The sequence below is a fragment of the Herpailurus yagouaroundi genome, unplaced genomic scaffold (genome assembly GCF_014898765.1).
Source record: "Herpailurus yagouaroundi ecotype Mexico unplaced genomic scaffold, PumYag 28, whole genome shotgun sequence".
NCBI classification, from domain to species: domain Eukaryota; kingdom Metazoa; phylum Chordata; class Mammalia; order Carnivora; family Felidae; genus Herpailurus; species Herpailurus yagouaroundi.
Window position 1 is genome coordinate 4781397 of NW_024412376.1, and position 16634 is coordinate 4798030.

Consider the following 16634-nt stretch of genomic DNA (forward strand, 5'->3'; position numbering starts at 1 on the left):
TTCACCATGATCAAGTGGGATTCATTCCTGGGATGCAGGGCTGGTTCAACATTCGCAAATCAATCAACGTGATACATCACATTAACAAAAAAAAAGAGAAAAACCATATGATCCTGTCAATCGATGCAGAAAAGGCCTTTGACAAAATCCAGCACCCTTTCTTAATAAAAACCCTTGAGAAAGTCGGGATAGAAGGAACATACTTAAAGATCATCAAAGCCATTTATGAAAAACCCACAGCTAACATCATCCTCAACGGGGAAAAACTGAGAGCCTTTTCCCTGAGATCAGGAACACGACAGGGATGCCCACTCTCACCGCTGTTGTTTAACATAGTGCTGGAAGTTCTAGCATCAGCAATCAGACAACAAAAGGAAATCAAAGGCATCAAAATTGGCAAAGATGAAGTCAAGCTTTCGCTTTTTGCAGATGACATGATATTATACATGGAAAATCCGACAGACTCCACCAAAAGTCTGCTAGAACTGATACATGAATTCAGCAAAGTTGCAGGATACAAAATCAATGTACAGAAATCAGTTGCATTCTTATACACTAACAATGAAGCAACAGAAAGACAAATAAAGAAACTGATCCCATTCACAATTGCACCAAGAAGCATAAAATACCTAGGAATAAATCTAACCAAAGATGTAAAGGATCTGTATGCTGAAAACTATCGAAAGCTTATGAAGGTCATTGAAGAAGATTTAAAGAAATGGAAAGACATTCCCTGCTCATGGATTGGAAGAATAAATATTGTCAAAATGTCAATACTACCCAAAGCTATCTACACATTCAATGCAATCCCAATCAAAATTGCACCAGCATTCTTCTCGAAACTAGAACAAGCGATCCTAAAATTCATATGGAACCACAAAAGGCCCCGAATAGCCAAAGTAATTTTGAAGAAGAAGACCAAAGCAGGAGGCATCACAATCCCAGACTTTAGCCTCTACTACAAAGCTGTCATCATCAAGACAGCATGGTATTGGCACAAAAACAGACACATAGACCAATGGAATAGAATAGAAACCCCAGAACTAGACCCACAAACGTATGGCCAACTCATCTTTGACAAAGCAGGAAAGAACATCCAATGGAAAAAAGACAGTCTCTTTAACAAATGGTGCTGGGAGAACTGGACAGCAACATGCAGAAGGTTGAAACTAGACCACTTTCTCACACCATTCACAAAAATAAACTCAAAATGGATCAAGGACCTGAATGTGAGACAGGAAACCATCAAAACCTTAGAGGAGAAAGCAGGAAAAGACCTCTCTGACCTCAGCCGTGGCAATCTCTTACTCAACACATCCCCAAAGGCAAGGGAATTAAAAGCAAAAGTGAATTACTGGGACCTTATGAAGATAAAAAGCTTCTGCACAGCAAAGGAAACAACCAACAAAACTAAAAGGCAACCAACGGAATGGGAAAAGATATTTGCAAATGACATATCGGACAAAGGGCTAGTATCCAAAATCTATAAAGAGCTCACCAAACTCCACACCCGAAAAGCAAATAACCCAGTGAAGAAATGGGCAGAAAACATGAATAGACACTTCTCTAAAGAAGACATCCGGATGGCCAACAGGCACATGAAAAGATGTTCAGCATCGCTCCTTATCAGGGAAATACAAATCAAAACCACACTCAGATATCACCTCACGCCAGTCAGAGTGGCCAAAATGAACAAATCAGGAGACTATAGATGCTGGAGAGGATGTGGAGAAACGGGAACCCTCTTGCACTGTTGGTGGGAATGCAAATTGGTGCAGCCGCTCTGGAAAGCAGTGTGGAGGTTCCTCAGAAAATTAAAAATAGACCTACCCTATGACCCAGCAATAGCACTGCTAGGAATTTATCCAAGGGACACAGGAGTACTGATGCATAGGGGCACTTGTACCCCAATGTTCATAGCAGCACTCTCAACAATAGCCAAATTATGGAAAGAGCCTAAATGTCCATCAACTGATGAATGGATAAAGAAATTGTGGTTTATATACACTATGGAATACTACGTGGCAATGAGAAAAAATGAAATATGGCCTTTTGTAGCAACGTGGATGGAACTGGAGAGTGTGATGATAAGTGAAATAAGCCATACAGAAAAAGACAGATACCATATGGTTTCACTCTTATGTGGATCCTGAGAAACTGAACAGGAACCCATGGGGGAGGGGAAGGAAAAAAAAAAAAAGAGGTTAGAGTGGGAGAGATCCAAAGTATAAGAGACTGTTGAGAACTGAGAACGAACTAAGGGTTGATGGGGGGTGGGAGCGAGGAGAGGGTGGGTGATGGGTATTGAGGAGGGCACCTTTTGGGATGAGCACTGGGTGTTGTATGGAAACCAATTTGACAATGAATTTCATATATAAATAAAAAAAATTTAAAAAAAAAGAAATGTTTAAAAAAAATAAACATAAAAAAAGAATATATTTAACAAAATAAATGCAACATGAACACAAAAAACTAATGAATCTGGTTGAGAAAAATAAAAGAAAACAAATAAATTGAGAAATCCTATATATTTATCAATTGAAAACTCAATATTGTTAAGATGGCAATTCTCAACACACACACACACACACACCCCACACACATGTAAAACTGATGGAAATCTGTGGGGTAAGGTCTATTTACCAGTGTCAATTTCCTGGTTTTGATATTGTACTACAGATAAAATACATTTGATATAAATCATATAAAATGTTACCTCTTGAGGGGAAACTGACTAAAGGGTACATGGGACCTTTGTTTTCTCTCTATATATTTTTGCTACTACTTGTGAATCCACAATTTGTTCAGAATAAAAAGATATAAAGATAAAATTCAATAGTAGGAAGACTAACCTATTCCAAATACAATGGAAAAAAATTAATAAATTCGCCACACAGGAAGAGATACACATTGAGGACTAGGGAAAATGTTCAAAAGTTAGGTAAGTGTAAATGTAAGTAAATGTAAATTAAAACAAGTTACAACTACAGTGGCTAAAATAAAAAAGAATGGTAATACCAAGTAGTAACACATTGTGGAGAAACTAGAACTCTTGAATTATGTTAATGTATATGTACATTTACACAGCCACTTTAGAAAGCAATCAGCAATTTCTTAAAAAGGTAATGTGAACTTATTATAGGACTCAGTAATGATACTATGTATGTATCTACCAAACATAAATGAAAAAATATTACACTATAAAGACCTGACCTTAAATGTTTATAGCAGTTTTATTCATAATAGCTAAAATATATACCATATAACTGACCATCAATAAGGAATGAATAAACTGATCATATTAATTAACATATATAGTAATTTTCAGTGAAAATCAAAATTACTTAGCAATAAAAATAAAATCTAATAGAAGACTGATCTATTTGAATCTGAAAACTATGCCGGAATATTAAGTATAACACAAAAAATGCATACTGTAGCATTCCATTTATATGAAATTTTTTAATAGACTACATTTATCTATCATCATTGAGATGAGGTTGTATGGGGTATAGATTAAAGAAAACATTTTTGCATGATGAAAATATTAATGAAATTTTGCATTTAAAGTACATTCAATTATTATAATCCACATACATTTAAAAGTCAAATAAAACCAAGCAAAGTGAATATTAAAAAAATAATCAAAAGGAATTTATATATACTCTATCTTTAGTATGCTATATTTACACATGGACTTCAGGCAAAATTTTACAAAGGTAAAACCGTAGTATTTCAAGTGTTTAACACTATAAGGGTAAAACAGTAATGTTTTCAAGTGTTTAACATGACATTTAAATTCTATAAAAAGTCACATGAGGTAGAAAGGGAAAGTATTATTAATCTCATTTCACATACATGTAACTACTGTTTAAAAGGGTAGTTTTCTCTTGCACATGGATAATGCATTGTAGCAAAGAGCCTAGAACTACATACTTTTAGATATGAAACTAAAAATGAGAACAAAAAACTGTTTTTAAACACATGTATCAGTTTATCTACACTCCCAAAAATTTACTAAGCATGAATATAATGCCTATTTACCTTTGAGTTATTTTAAAACTAAGATTTGGGTGTCTGGGTGGCTGTAGTAAGGTGTCTTACTCTTGATTTTGACTCAGGTCATATCTCATAGTTCATGAAATCGAGCCCCAGGATCGGCTCCATGGTAGCAGTGCAGAGCTTAGTTGGGATTTTCTCTCACGTGCTCTCTCTGCCTTTCCCCTGCTCAGGCTCTTTCTCTCTTTCTCAAAATAAATAAACTTTAAAAAAAGATTTCAAAGAGCCATATGGCCTTTTCAGTCGTGCAGAAAAAGGATTTGACAAAGTACAACAACATCCATTCATGATAAAATCCCTCAGTAAAGTAGCTTTAGAGGGAGTATACCTCAATGTAATCAAAACCATATACATCTTCAATGGGGAAAACCTGAGAGCTTTTCCTCTATGGTCAGGGACAAGACAGAGATGACAGCTTTCACCATTGTTATTTAACATAGTGTCAAGACACCTAGCCTCAGCAATCAGACAACAAAAAGAAATAAAAGGCATCCAAGTCAGCAAGGAAGAAGTCAAACTTCCACTGTTTACAGATGACATGATACTCAGAAAACCCAAAAGACTCCACCAAAAAATTACAGGAAAATCAATGTACAGAAATCGGTTGCATTCCTATACACCAATAATGAAGCAGCAGAAAGAGAAATCAAGGAATCAATCCAATTTACAATTGCACCAAAACCATAAGATACCTAGTAATAAACCTAACCAAAGAGGTAAAAGATCTGTCCTCTGAAAACTATTGAATACTTATGAAATAAATTGAACATGATACAAAGAAATGGAAAACATTCCATGCTCCTGGGATTAGAAGAATATTGTTAAAATGTCTATACTATCCAAAGTAATCTACATATTTAATGCAATCCCTAGCAAAGTGCCAACATCATTTTTCACAGACCTAGAACAAACAATCCTAAAGTTTGTAGGGAACCACAAAAGACCCTGAGTAGCCAGAGCAATCTTGAAAAAGAGAAGAAAATCTGGGAGCATCACAATTCCAGACTTCCAGTTACATTACAAAGCTGTAGTGATCAAGACAGCATGGTACCGGCACACACACACACACACACACACACACACACACACACACACAGATCAATAGAACTGAACAGAGGGGCACCTGCATAGCTTAGTTATTTGAACATCTGATTCTTGATTTTGGCTCAGGTCATGTTCTCATGGTTTGTGAGATTGAGCCCCATGTCAGGCTCTGTGCTGTCAGTGCAGTTAAAAAATGGCAGAAGACATGAATAAACATTTTCCAAGGAAGACATACAGATGGCCAACAGACACATGAAAAAATGCTCAACGTCAGTCATGATCAAGGACATCAAAACTACAATGGATATCACCTCACACCTATCAGAATGGCTCAGATCAACAACACAAGAAACAACAGGTGTTGGCAAGGATGTGGAAAAAAGGGGATCCATTTGCACTGCTGGTTGGAATGCAAACTGGTGCAGCCACTCTGGAGAACAGTATGGAAGTTCCTCAAAAAGTTAAAAATAGAACTACCCTATGATATAACAATCACACTACTAGGTATTTACCCAAAGAATACAGAAATACTGATTCAAAGGGATACATACACCCCAATGTTGACAGCAGCATTATCCACAGTAGCCAAATTATGGAAACAGCCCAAGTGTCCATCGATTGATGAATGGATAAGGAATATGTGGACATCAATACACAATGGAATATTACTCAGCCATAAAAAGAATGAAATCTTGCCATTTTTAATGACGTGGATGGAGCTAGAGATTATTATGCTAAGTGAAATCAGTTAGTCAGAGAAAGGCAAATACCACATGATTTCACTCGTATGTGCAAATTAGGAAACAAAAAAATATATATAGGGCAAAAAAAGAGAGAGGAAAACCAAGAAACAGACTCTTAACTATAGAGAACAAGCTGATGGTTACCAGAATGGAGGTGGATGCGGGATGGGTTAAATAGGTGATGGGGATTTTGGAGTACACTTGTGTTGAGCACCGAGTGTTGTATGTAAGTACTGAATCACCTGAAACTAATATTATAATGTATGTTAACTAACTTGAATTTAAATGAAAACATTTTAAAACTTAAGAATTCAAAAGCTAAAGTTAGATTAATTAACAAAAGTAGGGCGCCTGGGTGGCTCAGTCAGGTGAGCGTCAGACTTCAACTCAAGAGGTGATCTCCCAGGTCATCTTGAGTTCAAGCCACACATCAGGCTCTCTGCTGTCAGTACAGAGCCCACCTGGGACCCTCTGTCCTCCTCTCTGCCCCTCCCCCACTTGCATGCATGCTCTCTCTCTGTTTCTCTCTCTCTCTCAAAAATAAGTAAACATTTTTTAAAAATAACAAAAGTAAATGAATTACATACCATAGAGTTATCACTATGTACGTTATATAAGGTATACGCAGTATTTTAACAAAACGGATATCCTGAAAATTATGTCTGCTCTATCAATGTGAGCATATATTTATAGCAAATATTATACCATAAAATTTTTATTTGGCTTATGAGTCTTTTTGGGGGTCTAAATGCTACCACACAGCCACTGATACATCAGAGAATTCAACAAATTATCTTGCAGCAAAAGTGGCAGGGGAGACTAACATGAGCCCAACTAGATACCACATTCTCTAAATAACTTCCTAATCGGTAAAATCTTAGCAATGACAAAAATATAGGTAACTTGGAGCAATTTTCTATGGCCTGACTTTGTCTGACTTTGGGCAAGAAAGGGAAATGAAAAAGAGAAAAGCATCCTCTGACATTCAGGTGAAGATATTAACAGAAAAGTATTAGAGTAAATGCAAACTGACTTGCACTTATAGCTAGATCTTCTGCTTAACTGTTGAATATAAGCAATTTTAGGAATATCAACTTTAAGCCAAGTCACTCTGTGGTCATGATGCATCAAGAAAAGACAGACCTGCTCCATAAATTATGAATGAACATAGAGAGACAAAACATAAACATTTTCCAAACAACAAAATTATCAAACATCCGTCTCATCCAGCTAATATGAGTGGCTGTTGCTTCATTATCAGTTACAGCTTAACTTCTCTCCAATCTTTCTTCTTCATATGTAAGATTTATTGAGATACTCAATCATACCTTTACTTTCTGAAAACATCAAATTCAGAAGAAAGATCCACTTCCTCAAACCCAATTGAAATCACTTAAAACAAACCCAAATTCTATAAAAACTCTCTCAAACTCTGGAACCAAGATACCCCACCGTTTCTCGTAGTGCATAGTTTCACTGATTGCTGCATGTAATAAACTAAGGATTCCAGTAAGGGTAGAATTCTAACTGAAACACACACACACACACACACACACACACACACACACACACATATGGAGACAGGGAGAGAGAGAGAAAGGGAGAAAGAGAGGGAGAAAGAGAGAAATGTAACCAGAAAGGGAACAATTGTATGATAATTGAGCTTTAACAATGGGAACTATATCAAGAGATATTGTGAATTGGGATATATCCAACATCTCTTAGCTTAAATAATCAGATGGCAGAACTAAAAATGGGCCTCGTGTCAATTAGGTGCCCAGAAATTAAAAGGAGCTTAGCACTGAAGTGTGCATAAACTTCACCATAAATCTTGTCTGACCACTGAACTCAGCATGTACAGTGAAGACTCCAGGGAGTTCATAAAAAGCATCTAAAGAGGCATAAGAAATAAGAGGCATAAAGCATCTTAAGAGGCATAAAGAAATAAACAGTATTTCAACTACAACTCACAGAAGGGTATTGTTTATAGTGTGAGTTCAGCTACGTTAAATCCCTTCCACAACAAAATTCTATTGCTTTCAGGAAGCATAAATGAATGAAAAGTTTCCATTATGTATTACTCATAGTATCCAATACAAAGTAAAAAAAAATGTATACATGCCAAAAGAAATGAGACATACCCAAGGAGCAAATAAATCCCTAGATACCAATATCAATATGATTCAAATATCAATTAACAGAGAAGCACTGTATAGCAGCTAATGTAAAAATGATCAATGATTAAAGGAAAATACAATCATAATCACTAGAAGGTTTTCTTTAGTCAGTAAATGCAATTTTTATACATGATTTTTTTAAAAAAATTTTTTTTCAACGTTTATTTATTTTTTGGGGGACAGAGAGAGACAGAGCATGAACGGGGGAGGGGCAGAGAGAGAGGGAGACACAGAATCGGAAACAGGCTCCAGGCTCTGAGCCATCAGCCCAGAGCCCGACGCGGGGCTCGAACTCACGGACCGCGAGATCGTGACCTGGCTGAAGTCGGACGCTTAACCGACTGCGCCACCCAGGCGCCCCAATATACATGATTTTTAACAAATAACTTCTGCATATTTGAGTTTGAACATATGAGAAATGTACTAAAATGTACTTTATGGTGTGTAATCAGAAATAATCACTGTAAGTTCATGTTTTAAATGCAGAGATATAAAGGAGCAAATAAATAATTGTATGATACATGTATGTGCATATATTACATGTGTGTTCTAGCTCTGTTGACTGAGAAGGTGCAGAGGTAATAAAAAATAGTGGAAATAAGCACATCTGTTGCCCAGATATTTATTTTTTAAATATTATTCTCTACTAAAAGAATATAGGCTACTTGGATAAATAGCTGAATACAGATTAGGGGCAGGAAAAGCATAACAGGAGCCTAGAATATTTTGTGCTAGAAAAATGTGAAAGTTCTTTTTTTTTTTTTTTTGAGTTTATTTATTATTGACTTTGAGAGAGACAGAAACAGCATGAGTGGAGGAGGGGCAGAGGGAGAGAGGGAGACAGAGAATCCCAAGCAGGCTCAGTATTATCAGCACAGAGCCGATGCGGGGCTCGAACTCAGGAAATCATAAGATCATGACCTATGCTGAACCAAGAGTCCGACGCTTAACCAACTGAGCCGCACCCCCAAAATCTGGAAGTTCTTAAAGAGTCCTATCAAACACTTGGCCAAATAAAAGAGACTCTCAGTGGCCAAAACTGAGACAATTTGAAAAAGAACCACAATGAATAATAACAGTAAAGTATTCTATACTATTGAATAAAATAACAAGTGCTGAGTCTGAACCAATGTAAATAAACACATAAACAAACAAATAAGTAAATAAATAAATAAATAGAGAAAGGAATACTTCTCCCTACTGTACATTTCTAGCTTACAGGCAGAGTAAATAATGGAATTAGAAATCATCAATGAATTTTAAGCCTAGTGAAGTAAAGTTTGAAGAGGAACAGAATATGTCCATGTTCTCAATATAATTTAATCTAAAATAGACAAGACTGAGAAAAAATTCCATGTACTTTTTAAAAATTATACTAGGGCATACATATCACTTCAGTAGTAAGCATGGCAAAACGTATAGCATGAATCTATGAAAAATATCCACCAAAGCCAAATTGAAGGACATCTTTAAAACAATTACTCTGTAGTATTAAAAAAAAAAAAACTACAGAAAAGAAAAAAATTAAAACAAAGAAAATATCTAGATTAAAGATGAAAAATACATTATGACTAAATACAAACAAATATGACTCTGGATTTGTTCCTGAAAAAGACAAAATAGATATAAATACTTCCCTAAGACAATTAAAGAAGGTTTTTTTTTAAAGTTTATTTAGTTATTTTGAGAGAGACAGAGACAGAGTGAGTGGGGGAGGGGGAGAGGGAGCGAGAGATAATCCTAAACCGACTCTGCACTGTCAGCACAGAGCCTGATGCTGGCTGAGGCTCGAACTCACAAACTGTGAGTTCATGACCTGAGCCAAAATCAAGAGTCAGACGTTTAACTGGCTGAGCCACCTAAGGGCCCCAGAAGTTCTAATATGAAACATGGCTTTATAGCTACACTATAGCTATGTAAGAAAATACCTTTATTCCCAGGAAACACACATGCTTTTTTTACGGGTAAAGAAGCATAGTTTTCAATATTCTTTCAAATGGTTTAGGAAAATCATTTTGAAGAGAGGAGAGAAGAGAGTTGAAAAAATAGAAGGATAAAGCAAATGGGCAAAAGTAAATAATTGGTAAACCTGGGTGAAGGTATATGGGGAGGCTTTGTATGATTCATGCAAACTAGAAATGTTTTACAGAATGTTTACTTTTACTACCAAACCAAATTTGAAATCATATCAAAATAAAATATTATAAGAGCAGTAACATTCTGGTTCTAATATATATAGTAACGGTAACCCAATGGTGTTAGTGGAATTACTATTCATATTTGGCATACCAGAAAAATGAAGCACATATCCAAGTTCACACAAGAAGGTAAGCCAGTGGTATTAGGAACTGACACCAAGGTACATGGCTGTAGAGCACATGGTCTTAAACACAGTCCTTTACTTACCGGATAGTAAAAATTCACACATTTTCTTTTCATCACTGTAAGAATGCTCATACTTTGTAAAGTTAAAATGACAACGTGCAAAATAGAAATGACCAGTCCTTCTAACTAATGTTATCAATGTATCTATATGTAAGTAAGCACTCTGTGGGACAATAAAAGGGATAATGGGATGTATGAGAAAAGGTAGTGCAGATATTCTGTATTAAAGACATTTATGACTGACTGAATATAGTCTAACTTCATGGGCAGGTAATATTTTGATTACTCATAAGCTTAATTATCTGGTTGTATTTTCTAACTTAAGGCAATAAATAGAGTTTCTCAGACAGATTTCTTAAAGCATACTTAGTTTTACACTGTATGTATCCTGAAGGACCTGAACCACAGTTCCCAGATTGATCGGTCTTAGAATTAAGGTGAGCATAACACTCTTCAGGACCAAAATCTGCACCTGGAAAAAAATGTGTGTTTAGTCATATTGAGCTTATGTTAATTTAAAATAATTTATGAGTATATTTAAATTTCTGATATGGTTTAAAATATACAAAATACACTCATAACACATATTGAAAAAAAACTAGATTTAAAATCACACAAAATAATTTCAATGAAATATTTAAAAATTGAAAGCACTCTTGCCAAAAATATATCTTAAAATTAACCATGGTGTGCAGTTTATATTCTAATTTTTAATAAGTCTAGATATCTATAAATGTATAAGAAACTTTAAAAGTTGACTTATTGGTCAATAACCTAACATATAAATATCATTTCAAGGCAAACCACTAACTAATATCTTATTTTTTCATATTTTTCTTAGAAAAATATTTTCATATTTTTCTTAGAAAAAAATCCTGGAGTCTCAGTTTTTACATTTACTATCCAATCCATGCACACAATGTGTTCAATTCTCATAAAATCCAACCAATGGATCTTATTTATTATAGCATCCATTAGTTCTATTGTAGTTGAAGGATGAAATCAAAAATCTTTGATAGGAAGATTTAACCACTGCATTATGGTGCTGAAGAAAATGGCACACCAAAAGAGGATCCACAGGTACAAATCTGGATCTCAGCTGAAACTCCCACAGGCTCTAGTAAACTGGAAATAAGCAGTTTATTTTATCCCAGAGGTCATTTTAAACCTGGTTATGGGTGAGAAGTCAAAATTATTGCTTAGCTAGGGAAGCAGGCCATTTGGTGGACATAAAAATAGGCCATGGTTGAAGGATCTTCATAGTTATAGTGACAAAATTAGAGATTCAAGAGCTCTCAACATATACTTTATTCCCTGCCTCAAGGATCATTCCTGCTTCTAAATGTGTGAAGAGCAGGAGATTAAAATATAAGACTTCCATAAAGCAGTGTGGATTTTTCTGCAGTTTCTGTGTTGTGGTTACATAGTTGCCAAGGGAAGGAGTCTCAGTAAATATACCAATTCCCAGTTGAAAACCCTAAAGAGTTATGGCCATAAAAACAACAGTAAACTAGATAGACTGAACGTTATTTAATCTCTAACCAAAACTTAATACATATCACTTTCTGATTTAATTAAAATGATTAGTTCCTCATTTCATACACTTAACAGAAGAAAAAGATGGATAATAGTAGTATCTGTGTAAAAAAATAAGCATTTTAGACTGAAAGCAGGGCTTCAAAAGGCAAAAATTAAAGACAATGAAAAAATTTAACTAGAAATGTGTCTTTTCATTCAAGAAAAAATATAAAGATATCTACCTATATTAAAATAGTTAAGAGAACATGATACATTGTATAAATTACAAAGATACAAGCATGCAAGAAGAAAAATATCAAAAATAAGCTGAAATAATTACGGAGAGGTTATTGAATATAATTGAAATTTTAAGAAAATCCATATGATAATACAGGATTTATACCAGTGTTCCTAGAAACTCACAGAACACTAAGAAGAATTACACACACATACACAAATACACCCAAACATATGACATGAAGACTGCTAAAAAACAAAGAAAATCTTGATGGCTTAAAGAGAAAAGAGACACGATTTGACAGATTTTCTTTAGAAAATATGGAAACATTATGACAATAAAGTAACATCTTTAAAATGCTAATAGGGATAGAGTTTCCATTTCAGGATGGCAACATAAGAAGATTCTGAAGTCACTTCTTCCCATAGACATACCAAATCTGCAGCTAGATATGGAAAAATTTCATCTCAAAAAACTAAAAACTAACTAAGCAACTCTTACACATTGGACAAAGGAGAAAACTCTCATAGAATCCAGTAGGAGAGGCAGAGAGAGACACCACACCAGACATGGCAATCCACAATCAGGAAGGAATACAAAACCCAGAACAATAACCCTGAGAGTTGGAGTGGCTATAGAAACATCACACACACACACACACACACACACACACACACACACACACACAAAGTATAAGAAAAAAAATGTTACTAAAGACAACCAAACAATTTTTACAATAAGATTGTCAACGCATGAAGAAATATTACAGAAAATATTACAAACATATCCCCTAGGAACAAAGCACCAAAATCTATGAAATAAAAACTGGCAGACTTGAAGGAAGAAGTAGGTAAAAATAATAGCTGACATTCTGTCAACTGTCAATAATGGACAGAAGAAATAGAAGATCAGTAAGGAAATACAAAATTAGAACAACACTACAAATGAACTAGCCATAACATATCTATAGAACACTCTATCCAACAAGAGCAGGATACATATTCTTCTCCATGCATTTGGAAATTCTTCAAAATGGTCATATGTGAGGCCAAAACAGTCTAAGTAATTTGAGAAGAAATGAAATCATATGAATTATGTTCTCTGAATACTCAATTATGTTTTCTGAATACAATGGAATTAAATTAAAAATCAATAATAAAAGTACATTAGGGAATGTACAAACATGGTAATTAAAAATCACACTCCTAAATAACCAAAGCATCAAAGAAAAAAAAAATCTCATGGGAAATTAGAAAATATTTAAGATGAATAGGAATAAAAACATGACATACAGAAATTTATAAAAAACATTGAAATTGCTACTTGGAAATTGATATCTGTAAATGCTTAAAATAGGAAAGAAATATTTCAAATTAATAACCTAGAATTTTATCTTAAGATATTGAAAAAAAAGTATTCTTTTTTTTTTTTCAACGTTTTTATTTATTTTTCGGACAGAGAGAGGCAGAGCATGAACAGGGGAGGGGCAGAGAGAGAGGGAGAGACAAAATTGGAAACAGGCTCCAGGCTCCGAGCCATCAGCCCAGAGCCTGACGCAGGGCTCGGACTCACGGACCGAGAGATCGTGACCTGGCTGAAGTCGGACGCTTAACCGACTGCGCCACCCAGGCGCCCCTGAAAAAAAAGTATTCTAAACATAAAAGGAACAGAAGGAAAGAACTAATAGGAATTATAGAAGAAAATGATAAAATAAAAAAGAGACAAGTGACAGGGAAAATCAACAAAACCAAAATTTGGTTCTTTGAAGAGATCAACAAGGCTGGCAAATTTGAATTATTAATCAGGAAATTTCCCATAATGAAAAGGCTGAGTGTGGATGACTTCACTGGTAAATTCTCCAAAATTTTCAGACAACATAATACATTGCAGATTGTTCCCAAAACTATGAGTAAGGAATGCTTTTTGTGTCATTCAATGTGACTTGATTATTAAAACAACACAAGACAGTTCAAAAAAAAGTTAGAACAATATCTCTCACAAATATAGACATAAAAATTTCAAGAAATCTACAGAATTGGGAAACAAAACAAATGAACATGAGGGAAATAAAAGAGAGAGGAAAGCCAAGAACAAACTGAACTGTAGAGAACAAACTGATGGTTACCTGAGGGGAGGTAGGTGGGGGGGGGGGGGGTTTAAATAGGTGATGCGGATTAAGGAGTGTAATTGTGATGAGCACTCATTGTTGTATGGAAGTGTTGAGTCACTATATTGTACACCTGAAGCTAATATTACACTGTATATTAACTAATTGGAATTTAAACACAAACTTTTAAAAAAAATCTACAGTGATGAATAATAAAATGCCAGTAAACTGAAATCTAGAGCATATTAAAGCATTATTACCAAAACCATTAGCATATTCTATTACCAAGTAAGATTTGTTCCTGGAATACAAGGATGATGTTATATACCAAAATAGCAGAATAAAGGGGAAAAAACACATGATCATGTCAATTGATGCACAAGAAGCAAAACTTGATGCATTTTAATGATAAAAACACTTAACTAACTAGAATTAGAAGGAAAGTCCTTCAATATAGTAGAGGCCACCTATAAAAAACACAGTTAATATAATAGTCAGTGGTTAAAAGTTGAAAGCTTTTCTTCTAATGACAAGGAGCAACACAAGGATGCCAGATTTTAGTAGAAGTCTTAGTCTAAAGCAAAAGGCAAGTGAAAGAAATGATAGGAACTTAAATTGGAACAGAAAAAGTTATCTCTGCTCATAGTTGCCATGATTGTATATATGAAGAAAATTCTAAGGATTTTACACACACACACACACACACACACACACACACACACACACATTCACACAACTAATAAATAAATTCAGGAAAGTTTAAGGATACAAAATTTAAGGCATCAGTTGCATTTCTATAATTAGCAATGAAAATTCCCAAAAGAAACCTAAGTAAACAATTTTATTTATCAGTGCATCAAAAAGAAAAAATACAAGTAAAATTAACCAAAGTGAAATAAAATTTATACAATGAAATCCACAATGTGCTGCTGAAGAAAATTAAAGAAAACACAAAAATGGAAAGCTATCCTATATTTATGACTTGGAGGAAAAATATTAAGACGGCAATATCATCCAAAGTGAGCTACAGCTTCAATGCAAACCTATTAAAACACCAACAATGTATCTCTGCGGAAATAGAAAAACCCATCTTAAAATTCGTATGGAGTTTCAAGGTCCTGAAATCGTCAAAATAATCTTAAAAATGGAGAAAAAACTTGGAGATCTCATACTTCCTGATTTCAAAACTTACCACAAAAGCTACAGTATTCAAAACCATGTACATTGGCATACTAACATACGGATATATACACCAACAGACTAAAATAGCCACCCCAGAAGCAAATCCTTCCATATATGTCTAATGATTTTTATGTGTGCCAAAACCATTCAATAGGAAAGGACAGTCTTTTCGACAATTGGTGTTAAGAAAACTGAGTATACACATGCAAAAGAATGAACTTGAACCCTTACCTTACAGGATATTCTAAAATTAACATGAAATGGATTAGACACATAAATGTAAGAGCTACAAACATAAAACTTTTTCTTAGATATGCTGAGGATTAAGGAGTGCACTTGTTTTGATGAGTACCAGGTGTTGTATGTGTGTGTTGAATCACTAAATTGTACACCTGAAACTAGTATTACACTGTATATTAACAACTGGAATTTAAATAAAAACTTTAATTTTTTTATTTGTGTATATTTGACACACAATGTTACATTGCTTTTAGGTGTACAACATAGTGATTCAACTTCTCTACACATTATGCGAAAAACTATAAAACTCTTAGAAGAAAATAGACAGGAAAAGTTTTTTGGCATTGGATTTAGCAATTATTTCTTGGATATAATGCCAAAAGCATTGGCGACAAAAGAAAATATAGATAAAAATGTTAAAAACAGTTGCACATGAAAATCAACAGCGAAATCAACTTTGATAGATATGGAGTTTCAGTTTGGAAAAGTGAAAAAAGTTCTGGGGATGGATGATGGTGATATTTGCAAAGTAATGTTAATTGTAAAATGACAGTGAATTGTAAAAACAGTAAAAATGGCAAGTTTTATGTCATGTCTATTTTTTCACAATAAAAATAAGAAAAAAATCTCAATCATATACCAAGAATCCATAACTATCAATATAAAAATGATAACACAACTTGACCAAGTGGTATCTCTTCCAGAAATGCAAGGCTAGACATTAGTGTAATGCACCATATCAATAAACTAAAAGACAAAAAAAAAAAAAAATCACTTAATAGACACAGAAAAAGGAGTGGAAAGCCTAGCATTTTACTCTTGATTTAAGGAAAAAAAACCCAGCAACCTTAACAAACAGGGCAACTGAAATGGAACTTCCTTAACCTAATAAAGAGGATTATGAAAAAAACCATGGTTAATATCATCCTTACTAATGAAAA

At 34.4% G+C, this 16634-nt stretch overlaps 1 protein-coding gene across 1 annotated transcript in view; it reads right to left on the minus strand.

The window, feature by feature from the left end:
- The window catches only part of ADAM2 (ADAM metallopeptidase domain 2), a 146439-nt gene that overhangs the window by 37478 nt on the left and 92327 nt on the right, over positions 1-16634 (minus strand). Inside the window, exon 15 of the mRNA XM_040453573.1 lies at positions 10775-10880. Within this exon, the coding sequence (XP_040309507.1) occupies positions 10775-10880 (106 nt within the window). The remainder of the gene's footprint in view (positions 1-10774; positions 10881-16634) is intronic.